This window comes from Sciurus vulgaris, assembly GCF_902686455.1.
Source record: "Sciurus vulgaris genome assembly, chromosome: 12".
NCBI lineage: Eukaryota > Metazoa > Chordata > Mammalia > Rodentia > Sciuridae > Sciurus > Sciurus vulgaris.
The window spans coordinates 47,972,332-47,991,370 of NC_136473.1; the positions used below are offsets into that span (position 1 = coordinate 47,972,332).

Here is a 19,039-nt window from a genome sequence, read left to right on the forward strand (position 1 = left end):
GCTTGGTGGTAGAGGACCCTTGCGTGTTCAATTCTCAGTACAACCAGCAAAAAAAAAAAAAGAGAGAAAAAAAGAAAAGAAAAAGTTTAGTGTTGGTACTTCTAATTAATCCATAAGAATGTTTAACATTTTTTCCTTGGTTTTGCTGGAGATATATTTCATACTATATACATATATTTCATATATTGTATATATGAAATAACTTTCATCCTTGATTATAGATCCATATATTTAAAGGACAAATAGCTACATAAAGCTGCCAGTTCACTAAGAGTTCTGGAATCAATACTTCTTGTATTATATACTTCACATTTGTAATTATTTAGCTAGAAAAAAAATCACTCAACAATGAATAGCATTTTCCTAAGAAGAGTACATAATGTTATCTCAAGAGTTTTTAAGCCATGAACCATGTAAGTCAAAGGATGCCAAAGAAGATGCTAAATTTATATTTCATCTGCTTTTCATAGCAAACTAATCTGGGCATTTTTTGTTGTTCCATTAAAACATGTGGAGATTGGTCCATATACTTGATTCCCATTGCACTTAAAAGCTGCAACTAGCTGTCATATCAGTCTTCCCCCATTGATTTAATGATGGCACAATTAAAAATAATCCCAAATTATCCATTTCATTAGGGTCAAATGGAACTCTTAGCCATTCTTCACAACAATCTTGATTTTCTGATGCACACAATGAATTTTAGGTGTGTTCATACTAAATAATCTTTTAGTTCAGGTTATTTTTTCATTAAAATTAGTGTGAGCTTTTAGAACAGCTTTAGAACTATAGAAACACTGAATGGAATGAACAGAGCTTCTCATAACTGCTTTCAAAGAGTTTCCCCTATTATTAATATCTTGTATTAGTGGGACATTTGTTATAAATGATAAACCAATATCGATACCTTAACTGTGGTCCATATGTTATAATAACTTCACTCTGTGATATGCAGTTCTATGGATTTTTTCACTATAATTGTATCAAACAGAATACTTTCACTGCCCTAAAAGTCTCCTGGACTTTACCTATTCAGTCTTTTCTCCTCCAAACCCTGGAAACCACTGATCTTTCTTCCCATCTCCATAGTTTTGCTCGGTCTAGGGTTTCATATAGTTGGAATCATACAGATTATAGGGTTTTTTTTTTTTTAGAACAGCTTTTTTCACTTAGCAGTTTGTTTGTTGTTTCCTTTGTTTTTTTGTTTGTTTGTTTTTCAGTTTTTGCTTTTTTCTGTGTGGCCTGCTAGCTCATTTTTTTCATTATTGAATAATATTCCATTGTATGGATGTACCACTATTTGCTTATTCCTTCATCTATTGAAGGTTATCATGTTTGCTTCCAAGTTTTGGCAATTACAAATAAAGTAGCTATAAACACTCATGTACAGACTTTTGTGCCTGTAAATTTTCAGTTCATTTGGGTAAATATCAAGGAAAGCAATTGTTGGAGTGTAAGGTAAGAGTTAGCTTTGTTTTGTAAGAAATTCCCAAAATATCTTCTACAGTTGCTGTACCATTTTGCATTCCCATCAGCACTGAATGAGAGAGTTCCAGTTGCTCCACATCCTCACCAACATTTAGAGTTGTTAGTGTTTGGGATTTTAGCTATTCTAATAAGTGTGCAGTGGTATCTCATTGCTGCTGTTTGTTATTTGTTTTTGTGGTACGAGATATTAACCCTGTGTCACTCTACATGGAGCTACATCCCCAGTTCTTTTTCTTTTTTGGTCGGGGGAGGGTACCAGAATTGAATTCAGAGGCACTCAACCGCTGAGCCACATCCCCACCCCTGTTTTGTCTTTTATTTAGAGACAGGGTCTCACTGAGTTACTTAGCACCTTGCCATTGCTGAGGCTGGCTTTGAACTTGTGATCCTCCTGCCTCAGCCTCTTGAACCACTGGGATTACAGGTATGCAACACCTTGCCTGGCTCTTCTTGTATTTTTGAGACTGGGTTTCAAATAAGTTGCTGAGGCTGCCTTCCAAATATCTGGGATTTCAGGCATGCACCACTGTGGCTGCCTCATTTGCAATTCTTCAGTGACATGTGAGGTTGAACATCTTTTCATATGCCTGTTTTCCAGCTCTATAGCTTGTGAGGTATATTTGTTCATATCTTTTGCTTGTTTTTAAATTTCTTGTCTGTTTTAAGAGTTCTCTATATTTTAGATGCAGCCCTTTATCAGAAATGTGTTCACTGAAGACTTTCTTTCAGTCTTTGGTTTTATTTTTTTTAATAATGTTACTGTATTTGTTATACCTTTATTTTATTTATTTATTTTTATGTGGTGCTGAGGATTGAAGCCAGTGCCTCACAAGTGCTAGGCAAGTTCTCTACCACTGAGACACAACCCCAACCCCGGCTTTAATTTTTATGAAAACTGTAAGGTCTATGTCTAGATTGTTCCCCTCCTCTCCTCCTCTTCCTTTTTTGCATGTGTATGACCAGTTGTGCCAGAACCATTTATTGAAACAAACTTCTTCATTGAATTTCATTTGCTCCTTTTTCAAGATTTAGTTGATTATATTTGTGTGAGTCTATATCTGGGCTTTCTGTTCTGTTCCATTGATCAATTTGTCTGTTTTGTTTGTTTTTGTTGTTTTGGGGTTTTTTGTTGTGCTTTTATTTTGCAGTGTGAGAGATCAAATTTTGGGTCATACACATACAAAACAAGTGCCCCACCATTGAACAATGTCCCTTTTCTATTCTTTTGCCAGTGTCACAGGGTCTTGGTCACTGTAGCTTTCTAGGAAGTCTTGAGGTCAGTAACATCAGTGTTTTGAATTTATTCCTCTTCAGTACTGCATTGGCTATTTAGGTCTTTTCCCTTTCCATATAAACTTTAGCATTACCTGTTGATATCCATTAAATAACTTGTTGGGACTTTTGATTGGGATTACATTGAATCTATACATCAAATTGGAAGGACTGACATTTTGAAAATATTGAGTCTTCCTGTTCATGAACATAATCACTTTTCATTTATTAGAATTTTTTTCCATCAGAGTTTTATGGTTTTCCTTATAGGTCTTGTGTATATTTTACTAGACGTATACCTAAGTCTTTCAATTTTTTTGTGTGTGCTAATGTAAGTGGTACAGAGCTTACAAATTGTTTACTAAACTAGTTGATTCTCTTAAAACAGCCTTAATTAATTTTTTGAGATATACAACACATTATTTATTACAGTCACTATTTGTGTCATAGATCACTAAAGCTTATCCCTCCAAATTGAAATTTTGTCCCCTTTGATTAACATCTCCTTTTCCCCTACCTAACTCCCTCTCCATTCACTGGTAATCACCATTCTACTCTCAACTTCCATGAGTTCAACTCTTTGGAGTCCCCATACAAGTAACACCATACAGTATTTGTCTTTCTATGTCTGGCTTATTTCAATTAACATGATGTCCTCCAGGTTCATCCATGTTGTTGCAAATGACAGGTCTTCCCTCTTTTTAAAGGCTGAATAGTATTTTCATTGTGTGTATACACCACATTTTCTTTATTTATTCATATAATGAAGGACACCTGGGGTGCTTCCATATCTTAGTACTGTGAATAATGCTGTGACGAACATAGGATACAGACAATCCTTCAACAACCTTAATTTAAAGCAACCATAAGAACTTGCCTTCATTTGTAATCCTTCCAGTTACCAAGCACATGATTTGGTCACAAGCTTTACAAGCTCATTCATGTTGTGAAATAACAACAGAGTTTAGATCTCTTGGATATCTATACTTGAACTAAGTAAAAGGATATCCACAATAACTTAAATATGAAACCATTTGGTTTTCTTCTCTACTGAAGATACTATTGAAATCTATTTCCTCTAGTCTAAAATGATAAAAATATTTATATTAGAAACTATAAACAAGGAAATAAAAAAATTTCATTATAATTTTAGAAATGTCTTTAACAAACATTCTCCCTGGGATGTATGAGAATCTTTTAATCTAGATTAATAATGTGTACAATGTAACCTCTTGGCATGAAGATAACTATTCAGGCATGAAGATAACTGTAATTTGCATAGTATGTTCTTTAGGCATGAGTTAACTATTTTGGTTCATATTTAAATACACAAAAATGCACACATGTATGTATATGTGTGTAATCAAATTTTTCTAGGACAGATCTTATTGTAAATACAGAGGGGATCTTTTAGTTTTCTCTTAAATGTTTTAGGAACTGTATGCATAAAGATATTGTTAACTTTTATGGCTTGTCCACTACTAGTCAGTCTTGTTTAAAATATGGCAAATTCCTATGTATTCAATTTCTTAGTAACAATGACTTCAAATTCAAACATGTTGGTCTCAACTAATGGATCTTGCTCATATTCATCAAATTAATAAAGTATATCATACTAAGTATTAAGCTTATATTAAGCCAAATGAGCTTAATACAAAAAATACATACTATGAAATCAATCATATATGAACAAAGTAAAAGATTCATAAACAAAATTTTATTTTGCAATAACTACTTTTTGTGATTATGAAGCTTAACACTGTGAATGATTATAAGAAATCTAGTGAACTTAATTCCAGTGACTCAGGAGGCTGAGGCAAGAGAATGGCAAATTCTAGGCCAGACCCAGAAACTTAGTGAGATCATCTCAAAAAAAAAAAAAAAGTGGGGTGGGGGGAGGAATGTGGCATGATATAGCTCAGTGCTAGAGTGACCCTGAGTTCCACCCCTAGTTTCCCTCCCTCTCCCTCTCTCTCTCTCTCTCTCTCTCTCTCCCCCCCTCCTCCCCCATTCCAACAATATGGAGAGAGAAAAAAGAGAAATCCAAGTAACTTAATGTCATGTACACCAACATTTTCTGACGTGTCCTGATATTAACTGAAAGTTCACCATACTTGACGAAAAGGGGTACGTCACACTTTGGCACAATTACTGTGGCTACAATAAAACGACAACATATACAAAAACATATAATCCCAAAAGATCCATTTTCAGTGGATGAAGAATAACAACAATTTGCTTTAAAACTACTTCAAAGACATTTTCCTGATTAAATCTGTGACCAATTCATTTTTCCTGCCTCCTTAAAAGGTTCTTAAATTTATCAGTGAAGTTTCTTCCATCTAATTCCTGAGCCCTGTCACATTATGTCCCCTGCTATTTAACTGTATGAACAGTGCAGCTGCTCAGAGAAACAGAATATAAAAGCCACTGAATTTATCATCAGAAGGGTAGTGGTTAAGGATTCTAGTTTGTGAGCACATTGAAATCCACAAAGTGTTTTCTTAGAATTGACACATCTTTTTTTTCTCCTAAGACAAGCATAATGAGGCAAAATATATGACAAATAAGACAAATAAGACAAAAGTACAAGTCTTGGAGGAAAAAGCTGACATTTACCAACAGTTTTGGGGAGGTGAAACATCAACACTTAAATGATGCAGTCCATCACATGAATCTGTAATGTATCTATGTCAGGCAGAACTTCTCCACACTTGGGGCAAGAATGAGCTGGAATACTCGGTGGTTGCTGTTGTCGCCAGTTCCTATCCTCGGCTCCTGGGAAGCAGGAAACGAAATGTTTCATTAGTTCCACCTTGGAAAGAACTTCTGCTTCATTTTAATAATATAGTTAATTTGATCATCTGTTAAACTTCATAATCAATACCCAGTGGAATACCATCCCCAATCCGTCTTATTTTTATCTTTGAGACAGGATCTTGCTAAGTTGCTGAGGCTGGCCTCAAACTCAGGATCTTCCAGCCTCAGCCTCCAAAGTAGCTGGGATTACAGGTGTACACCACCACACTTTTGGTCTTTAATGAAAGTCATCACTGTGTGCACAGAGCAATCACCACAAACAGCACCAGTTGCTCTCCTATTATTTCAGGATTTAAACTGTATTTCAAGTGTGAGTCTATGAAAAGACATAGACTAGGTACGGGACAATACAGGTTCTGCATAGTAGCAAAAGAGGGAGAGAATACAGAGGAAGAAATTAAACAAGTATAGGAGGGGTCTCCTGCAACACTATGCAAATTTTGAGAAGCAGAACACTCCCATTTATTCAGCAGACACTTGTAAGCCCTCCAGGATGTGCAAGAGACTGCCCTGTGTCAGGATACTGACAAGGTGGGGAAGCCAGGTAAGTGAAGGGGCAGTGGTGGTGTGGAAGGGGGAGTGTTATGCACTTCAGGGTTGGGTAGAAGAAAAGAGCCCCTGACTCAGGCCTTGATGCAGAAAGGCCTCCTGGATGAGTTACCTATGAGAGGAGCCTTGGAAAGAATATGAATTGCCCAAGGAAAGTCAGTAAGAAGAAACAATTGAAGAATGAATTCTGTCATTGCCCCCAATTTTGGCGATAGGTTGAGGTTGAAATCTAAATCAGAGAATGTTTGAAACAAGCTCTTATTCTGGATAGATCCTAGATAAATACAAACTGTGATCAATGCTGAAGTTTACTTCTGCCTCCTGGGCATCTCTCTGGCCTGATCTTTCTGAACCAGTGCAAAGCATTTTGGTTTTTTTACTGTCCCAACCTAGACTTTGGATCAGCCCCCAAAACTGTTTTTTGAGGATGATAATAATCTTTACCTCTGATATTTGCTTCAAAATACATTAACTGAATTCAATAATTATGTAAGACTTTTAGAGAAAAAGAAAACTTAAGAAACTTTTAATTTTCTTTAAATTTTTGTGATGCTTGCTCGGAATCAAATCCAGGGTCCTGTGCAAACTGGGCAAGCGCTCTACAAGTGAAATACATCCCCAGCCCAAGAAGCATTTTTTACTAGTTGTATTCATCATAAAGCATGATTTTTGAAGCAGGGTTTTCTAACTGTCTCATCGCCTGAGATTAAGGGTCAGCAAACTTCTGTAAAAGACCAGAGAGAAAATATGATATAGGCTTTGCGAGTCATAATTAAAAATCTCTGCCATTGTAGCATGAAAGCAGTCACAGACAGGATGCAAACAAAAGGGCATGACTACATCCCAATTAAATTGATTTATAAAAACAGATGACAGGCCAGATTTGGCCTGTGGGCTGTAGTTTGCCAAACCCCGATCTAAGTGACAACCAGGGACATTGGCACTGTTGGTTCTGCATTTTAAACATCATTGCCTCCATCTGTGCTTTTCTGTCCTGGATTAGGTTTCAAGGCCCATACTGTAGCTGCTGTAGCAGCCTGCCCAAGGTTCCCTCTTCAATCCACGAAAAGCTTGGTCAGTTTTTATTATCAACTGATCACACTCATTTCTGCCTCTGCCCTTTCACTCTCACACTACACTTATCCAAATCCTAGCTTCAAGGTCAAGCTTAGAGTCATGCTTTTCCAAGGCTTTTCTCAACTCTGTGCCTTTTTTTTTTATTGTAAACAAATGGGATACATTTTGATTCTCTGTACATGGAGTAAAGGCATACCATTCGTGTAATCATAAATTTACACAGGGCAATGTTGTTTGATATTCTGCCATTTTTCCCTTTCCCCCCACCTCCCCACCCCTCCCACCCCTCTTTTCCCTCTATACAGTCCTTCCTTCCTCCATTCTTTCCCCCCTCCCTAACCCTAACCCTAACGCTAACCCCTCCCACCCCCATTATATGTCATCATCCGCTTATCAGCGAGATCATTCATCCTTTGGTTTTTTGAGATTGGCTTATCTCACTTAGCATGATATTCTCCAATTTCATCCATTTGCCTGCAAATGCCATAATTTTATCATTCTTTATGGCTGACTAATATTCCATTGTATATATATGCCACAGTTTCTTTATCCATTCATCAACTGAAGGGCATCTAGGTTGGTTCCACAATCTGGCTATGGTGAATTGAGCAGCAATGAACATTGATGTGGCTGTATCTCTGTAATATGCTGATTTTAAGTCCTTTGGGTATAGGCCAAGGAGTGGGGTAGCTGCGTCAAATGGTGGTTCCATTCCAAGCTTTCTGAGGAATCTCCATACTGCTTTCCAGAGTGGCTGCACCAATTTGCAACCCCACCAGCAATGTATGAGTGTACCTTTTTCCCCACATCCTCGCCAACACCTATTGTTGATTGTGTTCTTGATAATAGCCATTCTAATTGGGGTGAGATGGAATCTTAGGGTAGTTTTGATTTGCATTTCTCTTATTACTAGAGATGTTGAACATTTTTTCATATATCTATTGATTGCTTGTACATCTTCTGTGAAGTATCTGTTCATTTCCTTAGCCCATTTGTTGATTGAATTATTTGTATTCTTGGTGTAGAGTTTTTTGAGTTCTTTATATATTCTGGAAATTAGCGCTCTATCTGTAGCATGAGTGGCAAAGATATTCTCCCACTCTGTAGGCTCTCTCTTCACATTACTGATAGTTTCCTTTGCTGAGAGAAAGCTTTTTAGTTTGAATCTATCCCAGTTGTTGATTCTTGCTTTTATTTCTTGTGCTATGGGAGTCCTGTTAAGGAAGTCTGATCCTGCCATGTACAAACAGAGAAACAACATGTATCCCATTTGTTTACAATTAAAAATAAATAAATAAAAAAATAAATCTTTTGAAGTAAAAAAAAAAAAAAAGGAAGTCTGATCCTAAACCAACATGTTGAAGATTTGGACCTACTTTTTCTTCTATAAGAGACCCTGCATCTCTGTACCTTTTTGATGAGCCTTTTATCTTGACCTCTATCCCTTTTATACCTACATGCTCTCTTGTACTGTGAATTCACCTTTTTCTGTGCACATTTTGTCTCCAGCCACACTGCAACCCTTAAGGACTTGACCACACCTTGTGCCTTTCTATTCCCTGTCACTTAACCAAATGCCTGGAACAGAGAAGACACTGAAATGGCTGCTGCTGATGACAGTGATGAGATGTGTCAAGAGAGACTTATTGAAATCAGTTTTCTTAAGACACTAAAAAAAATCTTAAGATAGTCCTCTGTTTGGAATATTTTTTAATGACAAAACAGCCTATTTAGACAATTAAGAATAAATGTATACATAGAAAAGATTTTTAGATTTTAAGTCAGAAACTGACTAGTCTTTTTTATGTAAATAGATTTTATTTACACCTCCATGTGTAAGACAGATTGACCTTTTGACCCAAGATAACCTTGTAGGACATTTGTAGAATTAGACACATATAGCCAGGCATGGTGGTGATAGATTCAATCCCCAGTACCGGGAGGAAAAAGGAAGGAAGGAAGGAAAGATAAAAGAAAGGGAGGGAGGGAGGGAAAGAAATCAGGTGAGTGAAAAGAAATCACATGAGGAGGCAGATGCAGATTTCTGAGACAAACAGCTTTACCCACTGATGCTAAAAAATGCCTCAGCGTTTTCTAAGGAATCATCATACTGCTTTCCATAGTGGTCGCACCAATTTGCAATCCCATCAGCAATGCATGAGTGTACCTTTTTCCCCACATCCACACCAACACTTATTATTGCTTGTATTCTTGATAATTACCGTTCTGATTGGTGAGATGAAGTCTTATAGTAGTTTTGATTTGCATTTCTTTAATTGCTGAAGATGATGAAAGCAGTATGGAGATTCCTCAGAACACTTGGGATGGAACAACCATTTGACCCAGCTATCCCACTCCTTGGCTTATACCCAAAGGACTTAAAATCAACATACTATAGTAACGCAGCCACATCAATGTTTACAGCAGCTCAATTCACAATAGCTAAACTATGGAACTAATCTAGGTGCCCTTCAACAGATGAATGAAGAAAGAAAATGTGGTGTATATACACAATGGAATATTACTCAGTCTTAAAGAAGAATGAAATTATGGCATCTGCAGGTAAATGGATGGAGTGGGAGAATATCATGCTAAGCAAAATAAGCCAAATCCAAAACACCAAAGGCCAAATGTTTCCTCTGACAAGTGGATGCTGATCCATAATGGGGGTGGGTAGGGAAGAATGAAGAAACTTTGGATTGTGCAGAGGAAAGTGAGGGGACAGAGGGGGTGTGGGGAAGGGAAGGACAGTTGAATGAGATGGACATTATTACCCTATATACACGTATGACTACACTGCCAGTGTGACTCTGCCCATGTACAGCCAGAGGAAGGAGAAGTAGTGCTCCATTTGTGTACAATGTGACAAAATGCATTCTACTGTCATGCATAACTAATTAGAACAAGTTAAAAATTAATTAAAAATGCCTCAGGGTAATATTTATGTCAGACCAAATGCTACCTTTTCTGCATTTGCCCTGTGAATAATCCCATGCATATTTTTAACCTGAGTTACTACCTCTAATGACTAATCTTTTTGTTGTAGTTGTTGTTGTTCCCTGTAATAGGACTTTAGTAGGTGGGGGAAGGGGAGAGACAGGAGATAAAAAAAAGATACTCAGAGAAATTTCCGGGAGATTTAACAATTCACTATATATGCTAATATTGTATCCTTGCTGCTGATAAAATTGCAGTTCCATCTCAATAGTCAATTGGTATGTGAAGGGAACTTAAACTGGTAAAATATTTTTTAAAAAAAGTTAAGGAAACATTTTTTTTTTTTGTGATATTTAAGAGGGATCCTAGGACTGGGGTTGTGGCTTAGTAGTAGAGCACTTGCCCAGCGTGTGTGAAGCACTGGGTTTGATCCTCAGCACCACATATAAGTAAACAAAATAAAGGCCCATCAACAACTAAAAAAAATACAAATTAAAAATAAAAGAGGGATCCTAAACCCAGACTCTACTTGGTAGCACTGCCATTAATTTTTTTTTTCTAGCTGTGTTAGTTTTTGATTTTGGAATTTTATTTTTTAATATCTAGAATCAAGGATAATATTTTCCTTTCAGTGATTCATTATAAATTACAGAACATTATTACTAGCATATTATTAGTGTATTAGTACAAGTGTAAAACCATGTACTAAATATAGTACCATCCTTTTAAGAAGGATCATGATCAATTCTACCCAGGAAATTAAAATTTGGATGTATTACAGAATTAGATTACATGTGTTATGTGCAGTATACTATGTAGTAGTCAAAGTCAGATACCCTTGGGTTCCCCTTCCAATTTTGCTCCCAACTAGCCTTATAATCCTGGGTTACTTACCTTTTCAAGTATGTTTTGTCTTCTATAAGAAAATGATTATACCTCATGGAATTTTTTGAGAATCAAATGAAATACAGATAAAATGAGATCAATGCCTAAACACAGTAAACTCAAAAAAGTGCTAACATTATTATGTGCAAAACACCAGGTAGTGGGTGAAAATATATAGTCCGGAAGCCAGGTGTGGTGGTGTACACCTGTGATCCTACTGATGTGGGAGCTGAGGCAGAAGGATTGCCAAGTTCAAGACCAGCCTGGGCAACTTAGCAAGAGCCTGTCTCAAAATTAAAAATAAAAAGAGATGGAATGTAGCTTAGTGGTAGAGCACCCCTGGGTCCAATCTCCAATACTTATAAGTTAAAAAAACAACAAAGAAAAGAAAATGTACAGTCATCATTTAATAGAGGACTTAAATACATATTTCAACATATAAATATTTATAAAATAGAAGAATGAAGTGTTTTAGAAGTTTAGAAAGGTGACAATTCATGGAAAGAGGAAAATATGAAAAAAAAATTTTTGGCCGTACTGGGGATTGAACCCAGTGGTGCTCTACCATGAGTTACATCCCCCAGTCCTTCTCATTTTATTTTGAGAAGGAAGCTTGCTAAATTACCCAGGTGGCCTTGAATTTGTGATCCTCCTGTCTTAGCCTCTCAAGTTGCTAGAATTACAGGTGTGTGCCTGGCTGAAATGGGTTTTAAAGGTGGGCTAAGAGTTCACTGGAAGGAGACTATAAGACAGAAATATGCATATGGAAAGGACATCTACATGAAGGACACGGCACAAATAAATATGCGAGCAGAGGCTTAAGATGAGTTGAAGGAATGATGCAGACCACCTAACATCTGTAGACTATAGTAAGATGGGGTGAAGTCTCCCCTCTGGGCTTAGTAATGGACAGAGATCTGGGGACTAGGGAACTAAGACTTCAGCTGCTGTATTTTTGGTAGCTTCATTTGAAATACATTAGTGGGATTTTTCTTTGAGTGCCTTCTTAATAGGATATTTCCTGAAACCCAGACTCACATGTAACTCACCTCTTTGGATGAGGTAAGCCTGCTGGTCTGGGTCACTTGTTCTTGTCCCATGCCGGCTCTGCATTTCCATCAAGGATTGCCTACTGGGATTAAAAGTGATACTATATGTGATGTTCTACAACCCTGAACTATAACAACATTAGGCAGTCAACAAAAGTATGAGGGGAAGAAAAGAGTCGAACTGCAGTGTCAACGTTCATAAAAATCATAATGTGAGATTAAGTTGGTTTTTACATAATATTGGCACCAGCATACTATGAGGTAAAAATAAGTAAGTAAAATCTTTATAAATCAACTAGGAAATAACCAAACTATTAATGATATGGAAATGGATTAGAAAAATAAGTGACATATTTCTATACCAAGACACTACACAGGTATTGAAACAGTGAATGAAATCAGCACATATCAAAATGCATTTGAAGTCACAATGTTACATAAAGTTACAGAATAATCTCTACAGTGATTGTTTTATAATTTAAACACAGAAATTAAGATTATCTTGTTTTAAAATATTACATAGGGGTGTGTATGTATATACACATGTAAAAGTATAATATAAATGGGAGGCTATCCACTAAATTTCTGGTTGTACAGTGCAAGGGAAAAAGGGAATAAATGAAGGAAGTGGAACAAAAGAGACTTCAACTTTATCTAAAGCTACTTTTAATACAAAAAATTTGAAGCAAATAAAAGATATACTAGCAACTGTCAATTCAGAATGGTGTAAATATTGCTGTTTATTATTTTATTCTCTGGGTTTTTCTATAATTTAAAATTTCCTCAAAATGAAATTTTAAAGGTCAGGAGAAATTTTGCAAGTATTTTATTTCAAAGCACATTAGAGAATTTAAAGTCTTATGAATATTTCATTCATGACTAGCAAGGTAAACACTGGGACACATAATGTTATGTTTTCACAGCTTATCTCAAAGCCAGGAACTTGACTGGGTTCCTAAAAGGCTCTGTCCAGCTTTGGTATAAGCCAAACTTAAGTGTAGGAACACAAGTGTAGGTACAGTGATTCTAACATAACTCAAATTACAAACATCTTTGACAGGTAACCTCTTCTACAGTAACGCTGGCATGTGTTCTGTCTTTCTCTTGCTTTACCTTACCTGCCTCCATCTTCAAAAGCATTGTTCTCTTTCAGCAAAATTGCCAGCTGCAATGCCAGTTGCTCCTTTTCTTCATGAATCTTCTCTCTTGCTGCTCTTTCAGCATGAAAATCAGAACAATAAACCTCCATCTGTTAGAGGAAAAAAGTAAAGATGTTTCTACTGAGATGAATGTGGATTCCCTGCAGATCACCTGTGTATACGGTTGAGAGCGCTGCACCTCAGCTAGGCCTTGTAAATGACGGGTACATACTCTACTAGAAACCAGTATAACAATCACAACTTTCCAACTACTTTCAAATAAAAGACAGGAACTGTGTGTACGTGTTCTTAAATAATTAGGACCCTGCTACTGCACTGATGTAGGTGGTTTAGGCAATATATACAACATTAATTCAGTAAAATACTCCTTTTTTTTTTTAAAGTATTCAGAACATAATATAGTAAATGGTTTATTCACTTTGCTAGATATATTTAAGATGCTGCTCTTAAGCTAAATTTAAAAAAACAGAAAGATGCTCTTTATTGAATTCCAGACATGCATGAGGTCCCGTGGAGAGTGTTCATTTCCCTTTTCAAAAGATCAGGATTGTAGAATTGCTATCCTCATTTTATAAAGTAGTTTAATAGCTCTTAATCTTGGGAAAATTGGCCCTACAGCATATGAACCTAGACAAAAGTCCATTTTCCCAAACTACTTCCCAGACTCTGAGATGGCTCCAGTGATCTCCACCTCTTGGTATTCATATCCTTCACATGAAGGAGGAGGCAGCAGAGCACTTAAGAAAAGATGGCTTTTTAGTAAATGGAACGAAGACACTTGGATACATAGGAAAAAAATATGAATCTTTTATCTCACTCTATATACAAAATTCAATTTCAGATGGTTTGTTGATTTTTAAAACATTTTTTTAGATGTTGATAGACCTTTATTTTATTGATTTATTTATATGTGATGCTGAGAATTGAACCCAGTGTCTCACACATGCTAGGCAAGAGCTCTACCACTGAGCCACAACCCCAGCCCCAGTTTGCAGATCTTAATGTAAACAATAAAACAGAAAAGTATTTAGAGGACAACAAAGAAGAGTATTTTCTTGGCCTTGGAGTAGTGAAAGATTTTTAAACAGGACACAAAAAGGTACTAATCACAAATGGCAAGACAGGTATCTTGGACTACTTTAAAGTTAAAAACTTTTTTCATCAAAAGACTCCTTTATGAGAGTGAAAAGGCAAAACCAATGATAAGGCTTATATTAGGAGTATATGAGGAACTCAAAATAAAGAAAAAGCCAGACAGACCTAAAGAAAAATAAGCAAGGTTTTATTAGGTACAATCACAAAAGAGAATACCTAGAAGATCAACAAACATTTGAAAGAGTACTCGAACTCATTAGTCATCAATGAAACACCAATTAGATGGGATACCATTACATACCCCCAAATTGATAATGGTAAAATGACTGGTAATACAGTAGGGAGGATGGTAGAGCAATGCAAACTCTGTGAACAGGAGTGAATACTGGTACAACCACTGTGGAAAAAAGTTTACTTATTACACTGAATAACATGCATAACCTGCAAACCAGCAATTCCACTCCCAGGTGTGTACCCAACAAAAATGAGTGTACATGTGAACAGAGATACGTATATGAATGTCACAGTAGCATTAATCATAATGCCACAAAGGAAAATAACCCATTTTCCTATCAGTTGTGGAACACAGGTAAATAAAATTCTTTAGAGCTGTGCACTTTGTAGACTGGGGATGTAGCTCAGTGGTAAAAACTTGCCTGGCATGCATGAGACCCTGGGTTCAATTCCACACACACACACACAAAATACTGGTGCACTTTGCACATATTATCAATTTTAAAGTTTTTAAAATTTCATTGGTGGAAGGAATATAAAATAATATATGTATGTGTGTTTGGAGTGTGTGTGTGTGTGTGTGTGTGTGTGTGTGAGTGTGTGTGTGAGAAACACCATCGCTTTTGCATTTGCAAATCTAATTGGGGTTTACTCCACTCAGCTGAAGTTCTCATATCATACCTGAGTCCTAAGGACACCCATGGTTTCCAGATCCTCCTCCTGCTTGGCGATGGTCTGTTTCATCTCATCCATTTGAAGCTGCTTGGAAGCCAGTGCCCTCTCTGCCAGTTCCAGCTTTTCGTTTAGTTCCTGCAGCACTGCCCTGTCTACTTTTTCTGACTGCAAAAGACAATTTTATTCTAGAAATGTAGCTTATATTAGTAAAATGTTAGATAAAATTTTAGTTTTTTAAAAAAGATTATTAGCTTTGCTGGACACCTAAAATCCCAGTTACTTGGAAGGCTGAGGGAGGCTGAGGCAGGAAGACAGCAAGTTTGAGGCCAGCCTAAGCAATTTAGGGAGGCCCTGTTTCAAAAGAAAAAAATAAAAGGAGCTGGGGATGTTACTCAGTGGTAAAGTGCCCCTGGATTTAATCCCTAGTACCAAATAAATACAGATATAAATAAATAATAAAAATTTAAAACAAATCATTAGCTTTAAATTGGTCTGTTCATTAGTAATGCCAACTTACTCAGGAAATTGTATTCATTTAACGTATGACTTGCAAATAATAATTTCCTGATTTAAAACAACAATGTTAAAAAGATAATACTGAAATAGAGACATAATAACTCCCCCCAAAATAAGAGTATAAGGATATAAATTCAAAGAATTTTTAATTCAAAGTTTTCATTGTCTATACATTATCACACCATGTTGGGCATTATTACCAATTTAAATTGCAAACCAGTGAGTCCAGGGTTCCAAGTTCACTGCCAGCAGGCAAACTGGTCTTGTGCAATCACATGTGGATGGCCCCTCCAGCCCTAGCCAGCTGCCTTACTGTGCACTATGCACATAGGAGCCCGTGCTCTTAGCTCTCCCACAGCTCTCGCTACCTACTCTGAGAAATACTAAACGCTTACTCTCTGATGGTGGGACATGAACACCATCTTTGTAACACAAAGCACATGTACATATGTGAGAAGCTGTAAATATTATGACACAAGAAATCAATTATAATCTGTAAAACAACTTTTGAAACTGAACTGAAGCAACTTTTTATGTATAAAATGTTCAACAGTTTCCATTAATCAGTAATATATTTTTCTATGAGTACCTCTTTCCTTATTAGTTCCTCAATTGTTTTCAATGCATTATTATGTTCTTGAAGAAGCTTGTTGTGTGTTGACTGTAGAATGGCTAACTTGGACCTATTAAAAGAGATATTAATAAATGGAACCTTGGGGGGAAATATCACAAACTCAAAGTCTTGCCTCCCCATCATCTTCTGAACACTCAAATAGCAAAATGTCCTCTCTTATCTTTACCTTTCCACCATTTACTAGCATTTTCTTACTCAAAATAATTGTCTCTGAAAAAAAAAAGCTAGATACAAATAATAATTTTGTTACAATAAGCCTTTAAAATTTTATCCCGCCAAAGAATCTCACAGTACTCTCGGATAAGTAAAAAATAAATTTTAGGGGCTGGGGAGATAGCTCAGTTGGTAAAGTGCTTGCCTTGTAAGCACAGGGCCCTGGGTTCGATCCCCAGCACCACAAAAAAAAAAAAAAAAAAAAAAAAAAAAAAATTTGTTAATTTATTCTCTAATCCTAATTCCAATCTGTATTTTAAAAAGCTACTCTTTTGGGCAAGCTGCCATTCTGCATGGCGTACTCACTTTCCGTCCTCTGTTTTAGCTTGCTCCATTTTGATTTCTGATCGCATGCTTTCCACTTGCAGCTCTAGCTTCTTGTTATTATAAACAAGCTCTTGTTTTTCATTCAGCTCTGCTGGGGTTGCACAATTTTTCCTTTCAAGGGCCTGGCATCTAAAAAAGATGGAGATAAACAATGCAATTTCACTTCTCAGTGGCTTTTCAACACATCTCAAGATCATGTAAAATGCAAAGAATTTTAGGGCTCTAGGATTTATGAATGCAAAGTAAAATATTTTAACCACTCTGCTTCTTTATTAGACATGTCCATATCACTGAACTAAAAATAAATAAGTACAGCTCTAAGGTGACATGAGGTAGTGTCTTCTTTGAATAATTGGTGTAAGTAGTCATATAAACTTATTTTTTTAGCTAAATACAGACCAAAGCAGAAACTGGTTAACAGTGATTCTCACATTGTGATCCATGGGTATGTTTTATATTTGAAAAGTTCTGTCAATCACCAAAATTTGGATTTTTGACAAAGATTCAATAAGGAAAAAAGGAAGTCCCCATAGGTTCTCTCAAATATCAAAGAGAATTTCAATGTAATTATAGCAAAAACAAATAAACGACAGCTATGTGCAAAGTATTAGAGCCAAGCACATAAAATATCTTATTTAATTTGGCATATATTAGAAAAATTATGACACATAATTTACAAATGGCAAAACTGGGGTACTGAAAGGTTAAATAAATAACTTGCCCAAGGTAATAACAAAAACATTATATTTGCTATGTTTTGGATAACTTCTAAGATCAGATGATATAAGCAAATGTAAAATTCTCAATTTATATGCTAGCTTTAATAATTGATTAAACAACAGATTGAGATAGACCTTTTGCTAAACTTCATTCAATCTCTTTTTAGCTTTCTTTTATGTGTGTTCACATCAGTGCTGCCATAGCACAGAAAATCTGGCTTGCTACTTTGCACAGGTGCCACATAGGTTAATACACTTAGAATCAAAGTCTCCATTCTTTCATATTACAACAAGAAGTTCATGTTGATACATGAACCTGTACATTAGTGTTTTCTGAATTCATATTTTACTTAGGCCTGTTTTTCTCTTACTTGGTAAGACAGTAACATAAATAAAACTATAGTAAATATAGAGTAAATATATAGAACTATAATTTCATACAGTAACATACTTAATAAAATGTGTATTTTTTTTTTTTTTTTTTTGCAGTACTGGGGATCAAACCCAGGGTCCTGTGCTTGCAAGGCAAGCACTTTACCAACTGAGCTATCTCCCCAGCCCAAAATGTGTATTTTTCAAAGGAGAATAAAAGCAACCTCTCTTTCTTACTTTTCTTGAAGTCTCTTCTTCATCAGCTCGGCTTCACTCAATTTTGTATGAGCCTCTTGAAGTTCCTTAAACAGGGATGTCACCTGAAGGTTCAACATTTCCACTTCACTTCCAACCTATTGTACAGGAAATACCAAACATTCCCACGTGATTACCACAAGATTAAATGAACTACCTTGTGAGAAAAGAGTCTGAACCACTAGTATGGAAATAAGATTGACCGGTAAACTAATTCAGTTTTCACAATTACTACCCCAAATATCTTGCATGAAAAGAAATGTTTTGGCTATAATTCTGCTCCCTAATATAGCATTAATCAATTTGGATGCTGTTCTGAATGACTTTTAACTACTAAAACGTAACCTTACTTATGGCTCAGTGATCACAGATTATAAAGTGTCAAAGCACATTCCTATTTATTTGGCTATCAATTCATCTTCAGAGTTTCTTACTAATTTGTGTTTCTAGTTTGCACATTGTCATTATCAGCCTTTTCCCTGGTAGTCCAGTGATTTGTAAATGAGTTTTACAATGTCATGGAAGTCTTGATACTTCTCTATTACTGATTGTTGAATTAGTTGTTGTCAACAGAGTGCTCATACACACCCATGGTCTCTTTATCTGTTTTCTAAATGTTCTCCATTCTCTTGAAAGTAGAAGACTCAGTCCCCTACATGGCAAATAGTAGGCATTTGATATATAAATTTTGTTGAATAATTCAATTAGTTAACATGGCTATTTTATATAAGTACCTATCACATGGACTACTATGGCTATCAT

The 19,039-nt window shown here is 36.0% G+C and overlaps 1 protein-coding gene across 4 annotated transcripts in view; it reads right to left on the bottom strand.

Annotated features, from left to right (window-relative positions):
- Positions 1-4,458: 4,458 nt before the first annotated feature.
- OPTN (optineurin) overlaps positions 4,459-19,039 on the bottom strand; it is a 41,112-nt gene continuing 26,531 nt past the window's right edge. For 3 of the 4 annotated variants that reach the window (XM_079106931.1, XM_079106932.1, XM_079106929.1), the window contains exons 8-14: positions 18,260-18,375; positions 16,911-17,060; positions 16,347-16,440; positions 15,248-15,406; positions 13,196-13,326; positions 12,078-12,160; positions 4,459-5,538 (exon numbers count right to left, since the gene is read on the bottom strand). In XM_079106931.1, the coding sequence (XP_078963057.1) occupies positions 5,411-5,538; positions 12,078-12,160; positions 13,196-13,326; positions 15,248-15,406; positions 16,347-16,440; positions 16,911-17,060; positions 18,260-18,375 (861 nt within the window). In that variant the 3' untranslated portion in view covers positions 4,459-5,410. The remainder of the gene's footprint in view (positions 5,539-12,077; positions 12,161-13,195; positions 13,327-15,247; positions 15,407-16,346; positions 16,441-16,910; positions 17,061-18,259; positions 18,376-19,039) is intronic. The other variant, XM_079106930.1, reaches the window with a different exon arrangement.